This window comes from Heptranchias perlo, chromosome 6 (genome assembly GCF_035084215.1).
Source record: "Heptranchias perlo isolate sHepPer1 chromosome 6, sHepPer1.hap1, whole genome shotgun sequence".
In the NCBI taxonomy this organism is placed as follows: Eukaryota; Metazoa; Chordata; class Chondrichthyes; order Hexanchiformes; family Hexanchidae; genus Heptranchias; species Heptranchias perlo.
The window spans coordinates 54955344-54970182 of record NC_090330.1 but is presented as its reverse complement, the minus strand read 5'-3'; the positions used below and the strand labels follow the sequence as shown (position 1 = coordinate 54970182).

The 14839-nt window shown below is 41.7% G+C and overlaps 1 protein-coding gene across 3 annotated transcripts in view; it reads left to right on the top strand.

Annotated features, from left to right (window-relative positions):
• LOC137323004 (NADPH oxidase 4) overlaps positions 1 to 14839 on the top strand; it is a 166726-nt gene that overhangs the window by 128112 nt on the left and 23775 nt on the right. For 2 of the 3 annotated variants that reach the window (XM_067986330.1, XM_067986329.1), the window contains 2 exons: positions 5168 to 5287; positions 13509 to 13617. In XM_067986330.1, coding sequence (XP_067842431.1) covers positions 5168 to 5287; positions 13509 to 13617 — 229 coding nt within the window. The remainder of the gene's footprint in view (positions 1 to 5167; positions 5288 to 13508; positions 13618 to 14839) is intronic. The other variant, XM_067986331.1, reaches the window with a different exon arrangement.

Here is a 14839-nt window from a genome sequence, read left to right as displayed (position 1 = left end):
ACCTTGAAAAACAACCTCAAGATATGCAGTGTTCCCACTGATAACTGGGAGGACATACGCTGGGTAGACTGTGGTAACATGTCACCCTGCTAGCTGATGTGACTCACTTTCAAAATAAATGCCTGTACAAGTTGCCTTTCTGACATTTGGGGCTGGATTTCTCAGGCAACATGGTGGTGGGGGAGCAGGGAAATTACATAGAGTTTACAGCATAGAAATAGGCCATTTGGCCCAACTGGTCTTTGCTGGTATTTTATGCTCTACGCAAGCCACCTCCCACCCTACTTAATCCAACCCTATCTGCATATCCTTCTAATTGGGGTGGGGAGAACTATTGCCGGATCACTGCCGCTGCAAATGGCACTGCACTTTTTCCTCCTGCCAGTAGGATTGTTCCAACCACTCCTTTACTGCCTCAACACATTTAAATGACAGTGGGAGGGGGTAGAGCTAGGGAATTAGGCCAATCTCCCTGCCTTCCCGCCACAGTACGAACATGTAAAGAAGTATAGGTAAAGATCAGCCTGTCCCATCTTGGCATCATAACCATCCCTCACCCCACCCACGCAGCCATACAATTGTCTGGGAGAGGCAAAAAAACAGAGCAAGTTTGGGGGGGAAGAAAACCTGGGGAATTCCTCTCCAACCCCTGAAGGTGCAGGAGACCATAGTGAGTGGGTGATGCAACCCACCTACCTTCTATATATAGATATATTACATACTATCAGGAACTTGTCCAGCTCCCCTTTGAATGTTTGCAGTGAATCCACGCTTACTGCACGTGCTAGAAACTTATTTCAGAGGTTAATGGCTCTCTGCAAAAAGAAGCACCTCCTAGCCTATAATCTAGTTCTATGTTTATGTAACTTTTATGTACGTCCCCATGGTCCTCCCTAACCAACTAGCTCAAATTGCCTATATATTTGGACTGAGTTTAATCCTTCCACTATTTTAAAGCCCTCAATCAAATCTCCCCAAAGTCCATGCTTTTCTTAAGTAAAAAGCCCCAGCTCTCTGAGCCTATCCTGGTAATTGAGGGTCCTTAAATTAGATGTTTGTGTTCAGCTCTCCAGCCCCTACATGATGCATGCCCGAGTTCACTCAAATGTTTGTTACCAGGGTCTACGTGGCCAGCAGGAAAAGGCAAGAAGATAAGAGGTACCCTTGTCTGATGCACCTTTGGAGATGAGAATGTCGGGAACTTGAGGCCTATTTGATTCTTTATCAGGATTGAGCAGCCATCCTCTGCAGGGATTGTCATCTCCAGAATGATGGGGAGATACATATTGATCAGTGCACTACCCCTCTTGGATGAGTAGGAGGCTGTCATTGTTTGGCCCAGCCAATCCCTTGTGAATAGGGTTGCCAACCCTCCAGGATTGGTCTGGAGTCTCCAGGAATTTAAGATTAATCTCCAGGACACTGTTGTGAGCAACCCAGGAGAAAAATCATAGGGTATAAAAAAAAGTGTTTTTAAAAATTTCTTTGAACACTTCTGTTTATTAGTTATAAAAATATTAGAGATAGGAAAAAAGGCTGTTTGACAGTGAAGAATCATCCGATTGGACAATGATGAGGTTTTTGCTTTCCAATTGGTGTGGGAAGATGATATGCCGAGAGGATGGATGTGTTGGGTGACCAATGGCGGGAGCATGGGGGTGGGGCAGTTGGAGGCAGAAGATAATGTGATGAAACCTCCAGGAATACGTCCAATCAGAGTTGGCAACTTTACTTGTGAGTTGTGCTCGGAGGGGTGATGTGAGTGTCCTTAAGAAATGCCACATCTGCTTGCTCTTTCTTGAGGTACATTTGCATTTTTTCCCATTTGATTGGGTGACTCAGACTCTTGATATTTAGGGAGAAAATTTTGATTTCAGCCGCGATAGTGTTTGGGCTACTGTGATGTGCACACATGATCCTGGGTGTGTCTAGCGATGTGGCTTGCTGTGAACTAATGAACTCTAATCACTGACACCGAACAGCTTTGGTTTAATCTGGGAGATGAGTACCTAAACCCATTCAAATATGGCACCACTATGGAATGATCAATTGCGGAATACTGAATGCTAGGTTATGGCAACACATAGGATGAGGTGGATAGGAGCAATGACAATATCTAGGGCCCCCACCTAATGGTGACAAACCCTCTACCTGCCCTGTTTGCGTTTGTGCAACATTGTATGTCCCTTTCTTCCCCACTCTGTTGCCATGACCTAGAGAACTGTTTTCTTTGGGGACGGTTGCCCTGTTTGCACATGTGCAGCATTGTATATATCTTTACCCTAGTACCACACTTAAGATAGCCTCCCCTTCTCCCTCTCATTCATATAGACTTGCAACATTGCTACCTTCTAGTCTCCTTCAAGCACCTGAGTCTCTAATTGTTTCATACAGTACTTTGCTTGAGAGTTTGCGTTAAAGAGCTCAAGGGGCTCTGTACATATGATTTGAACAGTGGACTGAGAGTTTTAGTGGAGTCTTTGCACTTTTGTCCCAAGTTGTAGAAGTTCCATTGTGGGTGCCATGCTTTGGACTGGGGTTATGTACTGTAGTTGGTTGTTTTGCTGTTTCCTGGTGCAACATCCTGGTGGTGTTGGGATTGTGTTTCTGTGGGTGCTGGTCTGGGAATCGGGCAGCCATGTTAGGTGATTGATAATGGGGTTGTAGTATTGGACTCGTGGTCCACTATTTATGGTGCAGTGGAGCAGTGTGTAGGAAGGTGGTATTTGAGTACAGGAGCAAGGATGTCTTACTGCAGTTATACAGGGCCTTGGTGAGACCACACCTGGAGTATTGTGTGCAGTTTTGGTCTCCTTACCTAAGAAAGGATATAACTGCCAAAGAGAGAGTGCAGCGAAGGTTCACCAGACTGATTCCTGGGATGGCAGGACTGTTGTATGAGGAGAGATTGGGTCGACTCGAGTTTAGAAGAATGAGGGGATCTCATTGAAACGTATAAAATTCCGACAGGACTACACAGACTGGATGCAGGGAGGATTTTTCCCCTGGCTGGGGGGGGTCCAGAACAAGGGGGTCACAGTCTCAGGATACAGGGTAGGACATTTAGGACTAAGATGAGGAGAAATTTCTTCACTCAGAGGGTGGTGAATCTGTGGAATTCTCTACCACAGAAGGCTGTGGAGGCCAAGTCACTGAATATATTTAAGAAGGAGATAGATTTCTAGACACAGAAGGCATCAAGGGGTAAGGGGAGAGAGCACGAATATGGTATTGAGATAGAGGATCAGCCATGATCATATTGAATGGTGGAGCAGGCTCAAAGGGCTGAATGGCCTACTACTCCTCCTGTTTTCTATGTTTCTATGTTTTAATCAAGCAATGTTGAGTTCCACTTCTCTTTCCTCCTTTGGGGGGCTTTGCCAAGATTGGAAGTATCACTTCTACACCTGCCTTCTCTGTATGGAGAAAGGACATGCTCAGCCCTTCATGTTTAATTATTCCCGATGGTCTAGTGGGAGAGCAGGTCAGCAGCTCGAGTGGAGAAAGAGTTGCTGGAGCTGCTGGCAGGATCCTGAGAAGTGAGTACCTTTCAGCACAAGTGCTGACCGCTATAGCTGGGGGGACTCCTACTTTGAGGCAGAGTCATCAGTCGTCTCTAACTAGAGAGAAGCAATTTCTATTGAAAAAAAAGAATTTTGTTCCTATGTTGGCACCATTATGGATTAAGACTTGTGAATTGTGTGGTTTTGCAGACAGATTTCATAGTAATTGCTTTTCGAAAAATAGTTTCATGTTGAGTGTAAATTATTCTGTATGTCACAAATCATGATGTAATTTACTTAATCCGCAAATGGAACTATGACAGTTCTCGGACCTATCCAGTTTCAGTTCATAATATTCCATATTTAATTTTTTTATGCTTGAAAATGGAAGTCTGCTGCTGTGATTAAGAGTTCTGTTCTCTTGGCACCAACAGGCAATGTGTAATATACACCTGTTTAGACATGTTGACACGTTTTGGGTTCATCCCTTTTTCAGAACTGGAAAATTAAGAGATCAGCAAGCATATTAATAGATTCATAAAAAAGGGAAGCGGTGGGAAAAGACAGACAGACAAACACAGAAAGGAAGTATCACTGGAATGATTGTTTGATAATGCAACAAGTCATCTCAGTCAAGCAATAGTGAGAAACATTAAAGAAATAATGAACAGGTAAATAGCTAAAGCAGGGTTGTCAAATTCAATTTACATGGTGGGCCTGATCTGACATCCTGGCATTTGGCAAGGGTCACATTCAGCGAACTGGGTTGAAATTGGTATGTGTTTTGCCTGTTTGAAGTTTGACACCCCTGAGCTAAAGCAATGAGAAACCTGCCCAAGGAACAGGCGATAAAAGTAGGAGAGATAGAAAACAAAAAGGGGAAATAATTGGACCTTGCTGCACTCATTTTTCCAGAAAAAAGCACCAACATCCCAGTGTTATGTTCCATGCCCCAACTGCACAACCCAGGACCTACCTGATAGCCACTACCATCAAGTCAGTCAGTTCAAATTGGTGCTCCGGAGCCCGATGAGTTGCTTCTGAATGCCCAAATGGCGTCCGCAGCTCACTAGAAATATGCTGATGAGGCCCGAGGCCCAATTCCGATCTAGCCACAGGCCTCTGCTTTTTGGTGCGTCAACCATTCTGTGCTTGAAAATGGGCCAAAACCAATTTCTCCCTTAAAGTCTTCAGATTACGCCTGAAGTTAAAATAAAAAATGCTGGCGAAGCAAAGTATTTTCAGAACACATGGTCTGTCAGCATGGTGTTTTCTACTAAATTCGGATTGATCTAGAGAGAACTATACTGTGCATTCTATAACAGTAAAAGGGTTCATTGTTCACCCAGTGGCACATTATCCCATAAACTCAAAACATAAGGCCAAATTTTGGTTCATAGAAACTCTGTCTATGGAAACTTTTTATTTGCATTGAATATGAATAAAATGTATTGGGAAGAATTGTGAATTGTAACAGGAACAACTCGAGGATTTTTGAAATTAATATATTTTTAACAAAATAAAATAATGAAAGAAAACTTACTGAGTTGAGGCATTCTCACACTAGTGCGCTTTATTTGAATTAAAACACCTTTGAACACCTTGGTATCTTTATAGCTGTTGACTATTTATGGAGAAAAATTGATTTGGTTTTGTTTTAACAGGTTATATATTGATGGTCCATTTGGGAGTCCGTCAGAGGAAGTCTTCAACTATGAGGTTAGCCTTTGTGTGGCCGGTGGTATTGGAGTGACCCCTTTTGCTTCAGTACTAAACACACTATTGTACGTGCATTTTCTTTCTGTCTGACAGTTTTGTTCATGGTTAACTTGTATTCATGAGTAAGGAAGAATTTTATTGGTTCTAACCTAGCTGCCAAGTGAGGAAATGAAAATAGTATTGAACTATCACCCAAATATTTACAACCTAAAAACTGGCAGGGTATACTCGCTTGCCATTTACATTTTCCAGATACTGATATCAAATGCAAGGACCAGCAGCTCTTGTATCAGTTTCCTGCTGCTGTAATGTTGACACTACAAATGGGGACTGGTGACATGTATTTGACTGGGTTATCATTACATGCTAATGGGTGCCTGGAATCTGTCACCATATATTGAGTTTTTATAGTCAGGAATTATATAGTGAAAACTGTTGGATGCAGATAAATTTGTGCTGCAAATCTAATGAAGTGCAAATTTAAAAGAATTAGCTTTGAATTGCAGGTCCAAAACTTATAATCGAATTAGATTTGCTTACTTTGGTGTGGGGAGGCAAGATCTAGTCTCTGGGACGTATGGGATAATGACATAATTGCATTCTTTATTGCATCAATTATACCAGTGTGCAAATCTTTATGCTCAAACCTGGCAATGTGTCAGTCTACGGACAAGATTGTTCTTTTAACTTTAAAATCTCCTTCCACTCATGGACTAAGTAGTGCAGTATCCTTTTACCTGTGAGCGCTGGGCAGAACTTCAAACATGATTATTGGGATGGAAGTCTCCTCTCTGCTGGATGTAGGGGTTTTATATAAAAACAGTTCTGGTGGACTCAATTCAGTTAATAGTAGATGCAACTCTATTGTACAATAATTAACATTAAAGTAGTTGCCTTATTCAGAACAGTGGCTGGAACAGAAAATGGAAGTATCATGCTAGCAGGTGTTCTTCTAAAGTTCAGGCTAGGGCACATTGTTGAGAAGAGTAAAGCCAGCTTCATTCCAACCTGTGCAGTACCTGACCCAGGACTGCTTAATGTTGAAGCTGGAAGAAAGTATTCCATTCTGCCAAAGAGACACTTGCTATGATGAGTCTAAACCCCAAAAATAAGAATTAAAAAAAAAATTCCCCCTCATACCAGGCTCATCATGGCAAGTGTCTTTTTGGCAGAATAGAATACTCTTTATTCCAATTTCAAAAAAAACAGCTGAGTATCAGCAATCATTACAGTAAACCTATAATGTGTCCAAAAAACAAGAAATTAAAATTTGCTTGCTTGAGTGCGGTACAGTGTTGGAGCACTGAATAAGCAACAATTAACTGGGGTCAGGTTTAATATGCCACTCTGTTTAGTCACTATTGTCCCATTTAGGTATTATCAAAGACAGCATCATGAACAGACCACTTTTGCACACCACCTAGCATCAGGCTGAAGAGCAGCAAAAATGGGAATCTGGGCGCAGTTCTTCCATTAATCCTCTTGACCGTAGGAGGTGTGTGACTGGGAGACCAGAGGAGAGAAAAATGTGTGAAACAATTAGATTTTTTTTAAAAATGGCTTTTGTGCACGCATTCATCAATAAGTTGAGACGCACTAGTTAGAATCATAAAAAGGTTACAGCACGGAAGGCGGTCATTCGGCCCATCGCGTCCGTGCCGGCTCTATGTAAGAGCAATCCAGCTAGTCCCACTCCCCCGCCCTGTCCTCATAGCCCTGCAATTTTTTTTCCTTTCAAGTACTTATCCAGTTCCCATTTAAAACCCATGATTGAATCTGCCTCCACCACCCCCTCTGGCAATCCATTCCAAATCCTGACCACTTGCTGTGTAAAAAAGTTTTTCCTCATGTCACCTTTGGTTCTTTTGCCAGTCACCTTAAATCTGTGTCCTCTGGTTCTTGACCCTTCCGCCTATGGGAACAGTTTCTCTCTATCTATTCTGTCCAGACCCTTCTTGATTTTGAATATCTCTATCAAATCTCCTCTCAATCTTCTCTGTTCCAAGGAGAACAACCCCAGCTTCTCCAGTCTATCCATGTAACTAAAGTCCCTCATCCCTGGAATCATTCTAGTAAATCTTTGCTCTATTCTCAGAATAGATAGTGTCCTTGATATGAATGAATGGTATTACATTTTTGTAATGGACAATCAAATTGGTTATTAAAAATATTAGTTGCTGAGGTAAATTTAATTATTTGAAAAAATGGCTTTGGAACTTTCGCATTTGGTGGTATGAAAAGAGTAATTTTTCTGTCTGAGACAAACATCTGTTTGTATATGAAAAATCTAGGCTACATCCTGTGAGAATTATATATTATAACATGAGAAATAAATGTTGGGTTCTACCATGGCTATACTGGATGACTCTTGAGTGTTGGAATAGGGGATGGAAAGGTGATTATGCCTCCGGATTTTCTCACAAAGAGATATAAAATATAAAAGCCTGAGTTAAGGATGAGCCTATATAAAACCTTAATAAGAACTCAATAAGTGTATTGTGTGTAGTTTTGGGCTCCACACTATTGCTAGGATATTGAGGTTTTAGAGAGGGCCCAATGCAGATTCACTAGGATACTGCTTGATATGAGGAAATATAAACACAAAGGAAGATTTGAAATCTTGGCTTTTTTAAATTGGAACAATACAGATTATGGGCAGTAAAATAGAAGTGTTTAAAATTATGAAAGGATGGGACAGAGTAGATAGAAGCAGACTGTTTTCTATAGTTGAGGGGGTCTAGAATAAAGGGCCATGGATGCAAGATTAAATGCAAGAGATTTAGAATAGAGGGTAAGAGAAACTTCTTAACATGTGAGGCCACGGAGTTCACTTCCAAAGTTAGTGGTTGAGGCAGAAACTATGTAAGCATTCAAGATTAAATTGGATGAATGTAGGAAGGAAAAGGAGATGAAGGGATATAGAAATGTGGTGGGTAAATGCGATTAGAACTATTTGCTTACATTGAGGGCAAATGTCAACTGTTACCTCAAAATCCCTTACTTCAAAGTAAAACCTGTCTATTACTACACTGTAGCTAATATTAGTTAGGTGGGTACACATCCCCTGGAAGAGCTTTAATTTGTAATGCTTAAAAATACAAACAATGTTCTTTGAATGTGGAAGTTTTACAGATAGTTTCAAGTAATCTTTCTAATGATTAGAATTAAAAGGAGAATATCAAAGAAAACTGAATATAACAAGTAAAAGCACATTTTAGTCAAAGTGTTGTTTTTAAATGATGGCAAGCCACTCAGTGCCCCTTTGAAAATTCAAACTGTTACAAATGGAGCTGAATTAACATTTTTGGACATTAACTCTCAACGTTTCAGCTTTAATTGTTCAAGTTAATTTAACACCCACATGCTGTTGGACTCAGTAATTCTTCCAGTAAAATGATTTTGTTCATATGATTAGTGCTTATTGTTTAAACAAAAAATGTTAATTTAATGGGACAGGTTTTTAGTTAATTAACTATTGATTACCACTCAATAAACTTGCAGTGATTGGTCACAATTATTAATCCTTCAGTAAGGATGTCATCACTCACCAGTGTTGTCGTGTGTCATGCAGCAGATGTCAGCAAAAAAAAATTCAAACTGGAATCTACACAGTATATATGTTATGAAATAATGAATGCATTGAAGTGATTTTAAAGCTGTAATCTTGTCTCTAGTTTAGATATTGTTATAACCAGTTGAGCTTTGCTCTAATGGTTTGTGATGTCACATGGGCTCCTCTGAAATGATTGATTTGCACCCAGTCTTGGATAGTTTAATATTGAAATGTACATTATGACCTAGCAATTACTGCTGGTGATATTAGCAGGTGAGCACTTTGTCCAGTACTTGAGCACAGGCATTAACCTGTATATTTTAAATGGGTTAAAACCTCTGCCAAATAGTGGAAAAAGGAATGTCACAGCAATTGTGTTGTGTTCACCCACTAATATCAACAGTAATTTTTAGGTTTATATCTGAAAGAGCATGTTAAAAAAAAAATGTTTAACTTGCAAGTACAATTTTTGCAGATTTGTATTTATTACCAGCATTTTGCATGTTAGAATTATGACATGTGCAACAAGTTACTTTGCTAAGGGTCAGTTAAGGAACCCTTTTAAACATTTGCAGCTAAATGGTGCAGTACACATTAGCATAATGACGTGCTGCACTGTGGATAGATAAGGCAAAGGTGTCCCCTTCAAATCGCCAATTAGGAATGTAATGAATTTTGGCAACTTACAGGGGAAGCGGCAAGTGGCACTTCCCACAGGAGAGAAAAACAAATCAATCTGCATTACCTTTGTGTACTTCCTAGTATTTGGTTACAAAGTGTTTCTGACAGAAACCTAGGGACAGATTGCCTGCATACCCCTTAAACAGAAAACAATGGATGGTGTGGGAAATATAAATGAAAAAGAGAAAAAAGATAGCTAAAAACTCCTTAGAGACCCTTGAGTTGGATGAGAAAAACTATTAAAGCCTACAGGAAAGAATTTCACATGGAACTTTGTGAAACCATTGATTAGGGATTGAGCTGCAATACTGCAGATAGAATCATAGAATGATACAGCACAGAAGGAGGTCATTCGGCCCATTGTGCCTGTGCCAGCTCTTTGGAAAAGCTATCCAATTAGTTCCACACTCCTGCTCTTTCCCATAGCCCTGCAGTTTTTTCCCCTTCAAATATTTATCCAATTCCCTTCTGAAAGTTTCTATTGAATCTGCTTCCACCACCCTTCCAGGCAGTGCATTCCAGATTATAACTACTCACTGTGTCAAATTTATTTTCCTCATGTTGCCTCTGGTTCTTTTGCCAATTACCTTAAATCTGTGTCCTCTGGTTACTGAACCTTCTGCCACTGGAAAACATCTCCTTATTTACTCTATCAAAACCTCTATCAAATCTCCTCTTAACCTTCTCTGCTCTAAGGAGAATAATCCCAGCTACTCCAGTCTCCCTCGCACATATACACCCTCAGCTCTCTCTGTTCCTGCACCCCCTTTAAAATTTTACCATTTAGCTTATATTGCCTATCCTCATTCTTCCTACCAAAATGTATCGCTTCACACTTCTCTGTGTTAAATTCCATCTGTCATGCGTATGCCCATTTCACCAGTCTGTCTAAGTCCTTCTGAAGCCTATTACTATCAACAAACAACAATGTGCATTTATATAACGCCTTTACTGTAGTAAAACATCCCAAGGCACTTCACAGGAGCGTCAAACAAAATTTGACACTTAGCCACATGAGATACTAGGACAGGTGATCAAAAGCTTGGTCAAAGAGGTAGGTTCTAAGGAGCGTCTTAAAGGAGGAGAGAGGCGGAGAAATTTAGGGAGGGAATTCCAGAGCTTAGGGCCTAGGCAGCTGAAGGCACGGCTGCCAATGGTGGAGTAATTAAAATCGGGGATGCACAAGAGGCAAGAATTGGAGGAGCGCAGAGATCTCGAAGGGTTGTAGGGCTGGAGGAGGTTACAGACATAGGGAGGGACGAGGCCATGGAGGGATTTGAAAACAAGGATGAGAATTTTAAAATCGAGGCAGTCCCAGAACCGAAGCCAATGTAGGTCAGCGAGCACAGGGATGATGGAAGAACAGGACTTGGTGCAAGTTAGGATACGAGCAGCAGAGTTTTGGATGAGCTCAAGATTATGGAAGATGGGAGGCTGGTCAGGAGAGCATTGGAATAGTCAAGTCAAGAGGTAACAAAGGCATGGAAGAGGGATTCAGCAGCAAATGAGCTGAGGCAGGGGCGGAGACGGGCGATGTTATGGAGGTAGAAGTAGATGGTCTTGGTGATGGAGTGGATATGTGGTCGGAAGTTCATGTCAGGGTCAAATAGGACGCCAAGGCTCACCCAGTACTGGATGTCAGACAAGCAGTGTGACAAATGAGAGACAGTGAAGGGGTTGAGAGAGGTGGTGGTGAGGTAGAGCTGGGTGTCGCATCGTACATGTGGAATCTGACATTGTGTTTCGGATGATGCCGCCGAGGGGCAGCATGTAGATGAGAAATAGGAGGGGGCCCCAAATGTAATAGTGCAGGAGCTGTCTACGACTGGATAGATAAGGATGGAACCAGGCGAGCACAGTCCCACATAGCTGGACCACTGAGGAGAGGCTTTGGAGGAGGATGGTGTGGTCAACCGTGACAAAGGCTGCAGACATGTTGAGAAGGATGAGGAGGGATAGTTTACCACGGTCACAGTCACATAGGATGTCATTTGTGACTTTGATAAGGGCCGTTTCAGTACTGTGGCAGGGGCAGCAACCTGATTGGAGGGATTCAAACATGTAGTCGTGGGAAAGATGGATACGGATTTGAGAGGTGACAACATGTTGAAGAACTTGAGAGGAAAGGGAGCTTGGAGATGGGACGGTAGTTTGCAAGGACAGAGGAGTCAAGGATGGGTTTTTTGAGGGGGGGTGATTTGAGGAGAGGGAACCGTTAATAATATCAGCTAACATGTGGGCCAGGAAGGGAAGTTGGGTGGTCAACAGTTTGGTGGGAATAGGGTCAAGGGAGCAGGAGGTGGGTCTCATGGTCAAGATGAGCTCGGAGAGGGCATGAGGGGCGATGGGAGAGAAACTGGAGAAAGATGTAAGTTCAGGGTTAGGGCAGGGGGAAACCTTAGGGGAAGTTTCGCTTGATGGGCTAGGGGAAGGGAGGGAAGCAGCAGAGGCAACTGAACAGATGGTCTCAGTCTTAATGACTGCATGTCCGTGAACTCTTCGCACATGTTGTTGGAGGTGAGGGTGGAGGAGGCAGGGGAGAGTGGTTTAAGAAGACGGTTTGTAGTTGAGAAGAGCATCCGGGGGTTATATTTGCATTCCAGGATGATCCTGGAATAGTGAGCAGTTTTGGCAGAGGAGAGCAGGACCCAGTAGTGCTTTATGTGATCCAGCCAGATTTGGCGATGAATGGCTAAAGCTGTTGTCCACCATAAACCTTCAAGTCTGCGGCCCTTGGACATAAGCGAGTGGAGATGAGGACCGTACTGGGGGAAACGACCAGGGTGAGAGAGTGTAATGGGGACAAGGGCATCAAAGGTGGAGGTGCGGGTCTGATTGATCAGATCGGTAGCTGCAGAAATATTGTGGTGAATGGGGGACCAAAGGCTAGACCATCAGGAATTTGAAAGTGCAGTTGTAAGTGATTTGGGGGGAGAATTTTTTCCAGGGGTGACCACAGAAGGAAGTGGGGTAGGGAGGGGGAAAGGGGGATGTGGGTGGAGAGGGATACAAGGAAGTGATCAGAGATGGCCGAGGATGAGAAGTCGCTTGGTACAAAGGCTGAGGGAGGAAAGCAGTGAAGATATCTCGGTGACAAACTTGGTGTGGTATTTGAGAGGGCGGTAGAAAACAAGGATTTTAAGAAAGAGGTGAGAGGGGTGAAACAAGGTGAGCTGCTCAAAGGAAGAAAAGGTGTTTACTACATCCTCATTGTTTACTACATTTCCGAGTTTCGTGTCATTTCCAAACTTTGAAATTATGCCCTGTATTTCCAAGTCCAGATATATATCAAAAAGGGCAATGGTCCTAATACCCACTCCTGGGGAACACTACTGTATACCTATCTCCAGTCTGAAAAACACCTGTTGACCACTGGTCTCTGCTTTCTGTCCTTTAGCTAATTTCGTATCCACACTGCCACTGTCCCTTTAATCCTATGTGCTTCAATACACTGCCACATAAACTGATGCCACATACACTGACCTAGGAATTGACTGACTGCATAAAAGTAGATTCGAACTGAAGCATGTTAAGAGGAAAATAAATTATTTTTCTATGCTGTAAACAGAGCATTATTTGGTGAGATTGTGTTTTGGTTGTTGAACTAATAAGCTAGTTGCAACTTTGTTTCTTGTAGCCAGTTCTTTATCCACAATGGAGGTAACCACACTTTGTTTTCATGTGCCGCACTGTGCATACCATGAGCCTCTGGGTATTTATACAAATTTAAGACAATGTTCCCATTCATTTACATATATTTCAAGAAGTGTATACTAAATAACCTTGACGATCGGATTTGGGATTCATCCACCAAAGAGGCAACAGCATCTTTCCAAACCTCCATGCCATAAAATTTAAACAGGGTGGACCAGTGAATAACAAATGTAAGGGCATGAAGGACTGATTTGCTTGGACTTTGAGGGTTGGATTGCCAGGACTCGAAGGCTGTATGGGCTGCGGTTTGGACATCCTTGATCTACAGGCTGTTTGAAACTATTTGAAATAATGAAGCTGGTGCAGCTTTTAGCAATTTTGTCCCTTTTTTTTCCCAGAGATGATTGGAAACAATATAAGCTCAGACGACTTTACTTCATTTGGGTGTGCAGGGAAATCCAGTCCTTCCTCTGGTTTGCAGATTTGCTGTGTGTTTTACATGAAAAGGTAAGACCAGATGGGGAAGTTAAGGAGCAGATACCCTTGCTTGTGCTATGTAGACTAAAGCCACCATTAGTTCATTAAAATTATCTGAGGAACATGAGCTGGATCTATTTTCAGAGATTTCATTTCATGCTAGATTGAAGACAAACCAGCAGTTTGGATTTGGCTGGAAATATTATCAATCTAACTAGAGTGAGCACTGTGTGGTATTTTAACAGATTCATAACATCCTTTTTGTAAAGTTATAGCAGACTCATCAAATTCAAAATCTGAAGAAAGTTCCTCAGAATTCCATTATTGTGCTGAAAGTCATTATTTTAATGTTGGTTTAATTTAAAACAAAGAAAATGGCTAGCACCCAAACAAAATAAAACCTAAGACTGTTAAAAGGACACGACCAATCTGAACTACCATCTCAATTTTGATCGCAAATAGCTCGGTTTTGTGTTAAAGTGGTCAATAACTGTAGGTGTAATTACTGTACTATTAACTACTCACCTGTAGGTGGCTTTTTATATTTTGGCAGGAAAAAATTATTAAAATAATCACAATTTAAGAGCTTATCTGTTGATTATTTTTAGTCCTTCATTTTCTCAGCTAAACAGAGAAGTGAATGTGTACTATTTGATATTGGCCATGGGGATATCTTTGAATGCACTGCTTCCTACTATTAGTTTTGGTAACTGATGTAAGCTCTAGAGTTTTCTTAAAGTTTTCCTAAATGCAGCATAAATCATTCTAATGAAACATTTTTATTGTCAGATGTTAACAAGCATTTGCTCAGGTGTATTTTTGTAGATTGCTCCACTTACAAGTGAATGGCATTAGATCATTTTGCCCATGCAATAAAGCTGATCTGTTGGCAAACAGAGGCTAGGTGAAATCTTGTTCAATGTAATTATAGCAGAGAGACTAGGGCTGGATTTTAGAATCCAAGCGCGGGTGCATTGGGGCCGGGGTGGGGGGCTCTGAAAATCGGGAAATCCACCGGCAATTAAAGTTGGCGGGATGACAGTTAAGGGAGTTATTTAGGTAGTTGAAGTACTTAATTTTGTGCACATTGAGGCAGGGGTCCAATTTTCAAACATCCTCAGCGTGTTTCCCATGCTGTGGGAAACACTCCATGTTCTACCAGACGTGTTTCAGCCAGCAGCCAGTTGGACATTCAAATGCTAGTTTCACAGATGGGGATGAAAGGTGAGTTATTGCAGCAGGGCACTCAGTT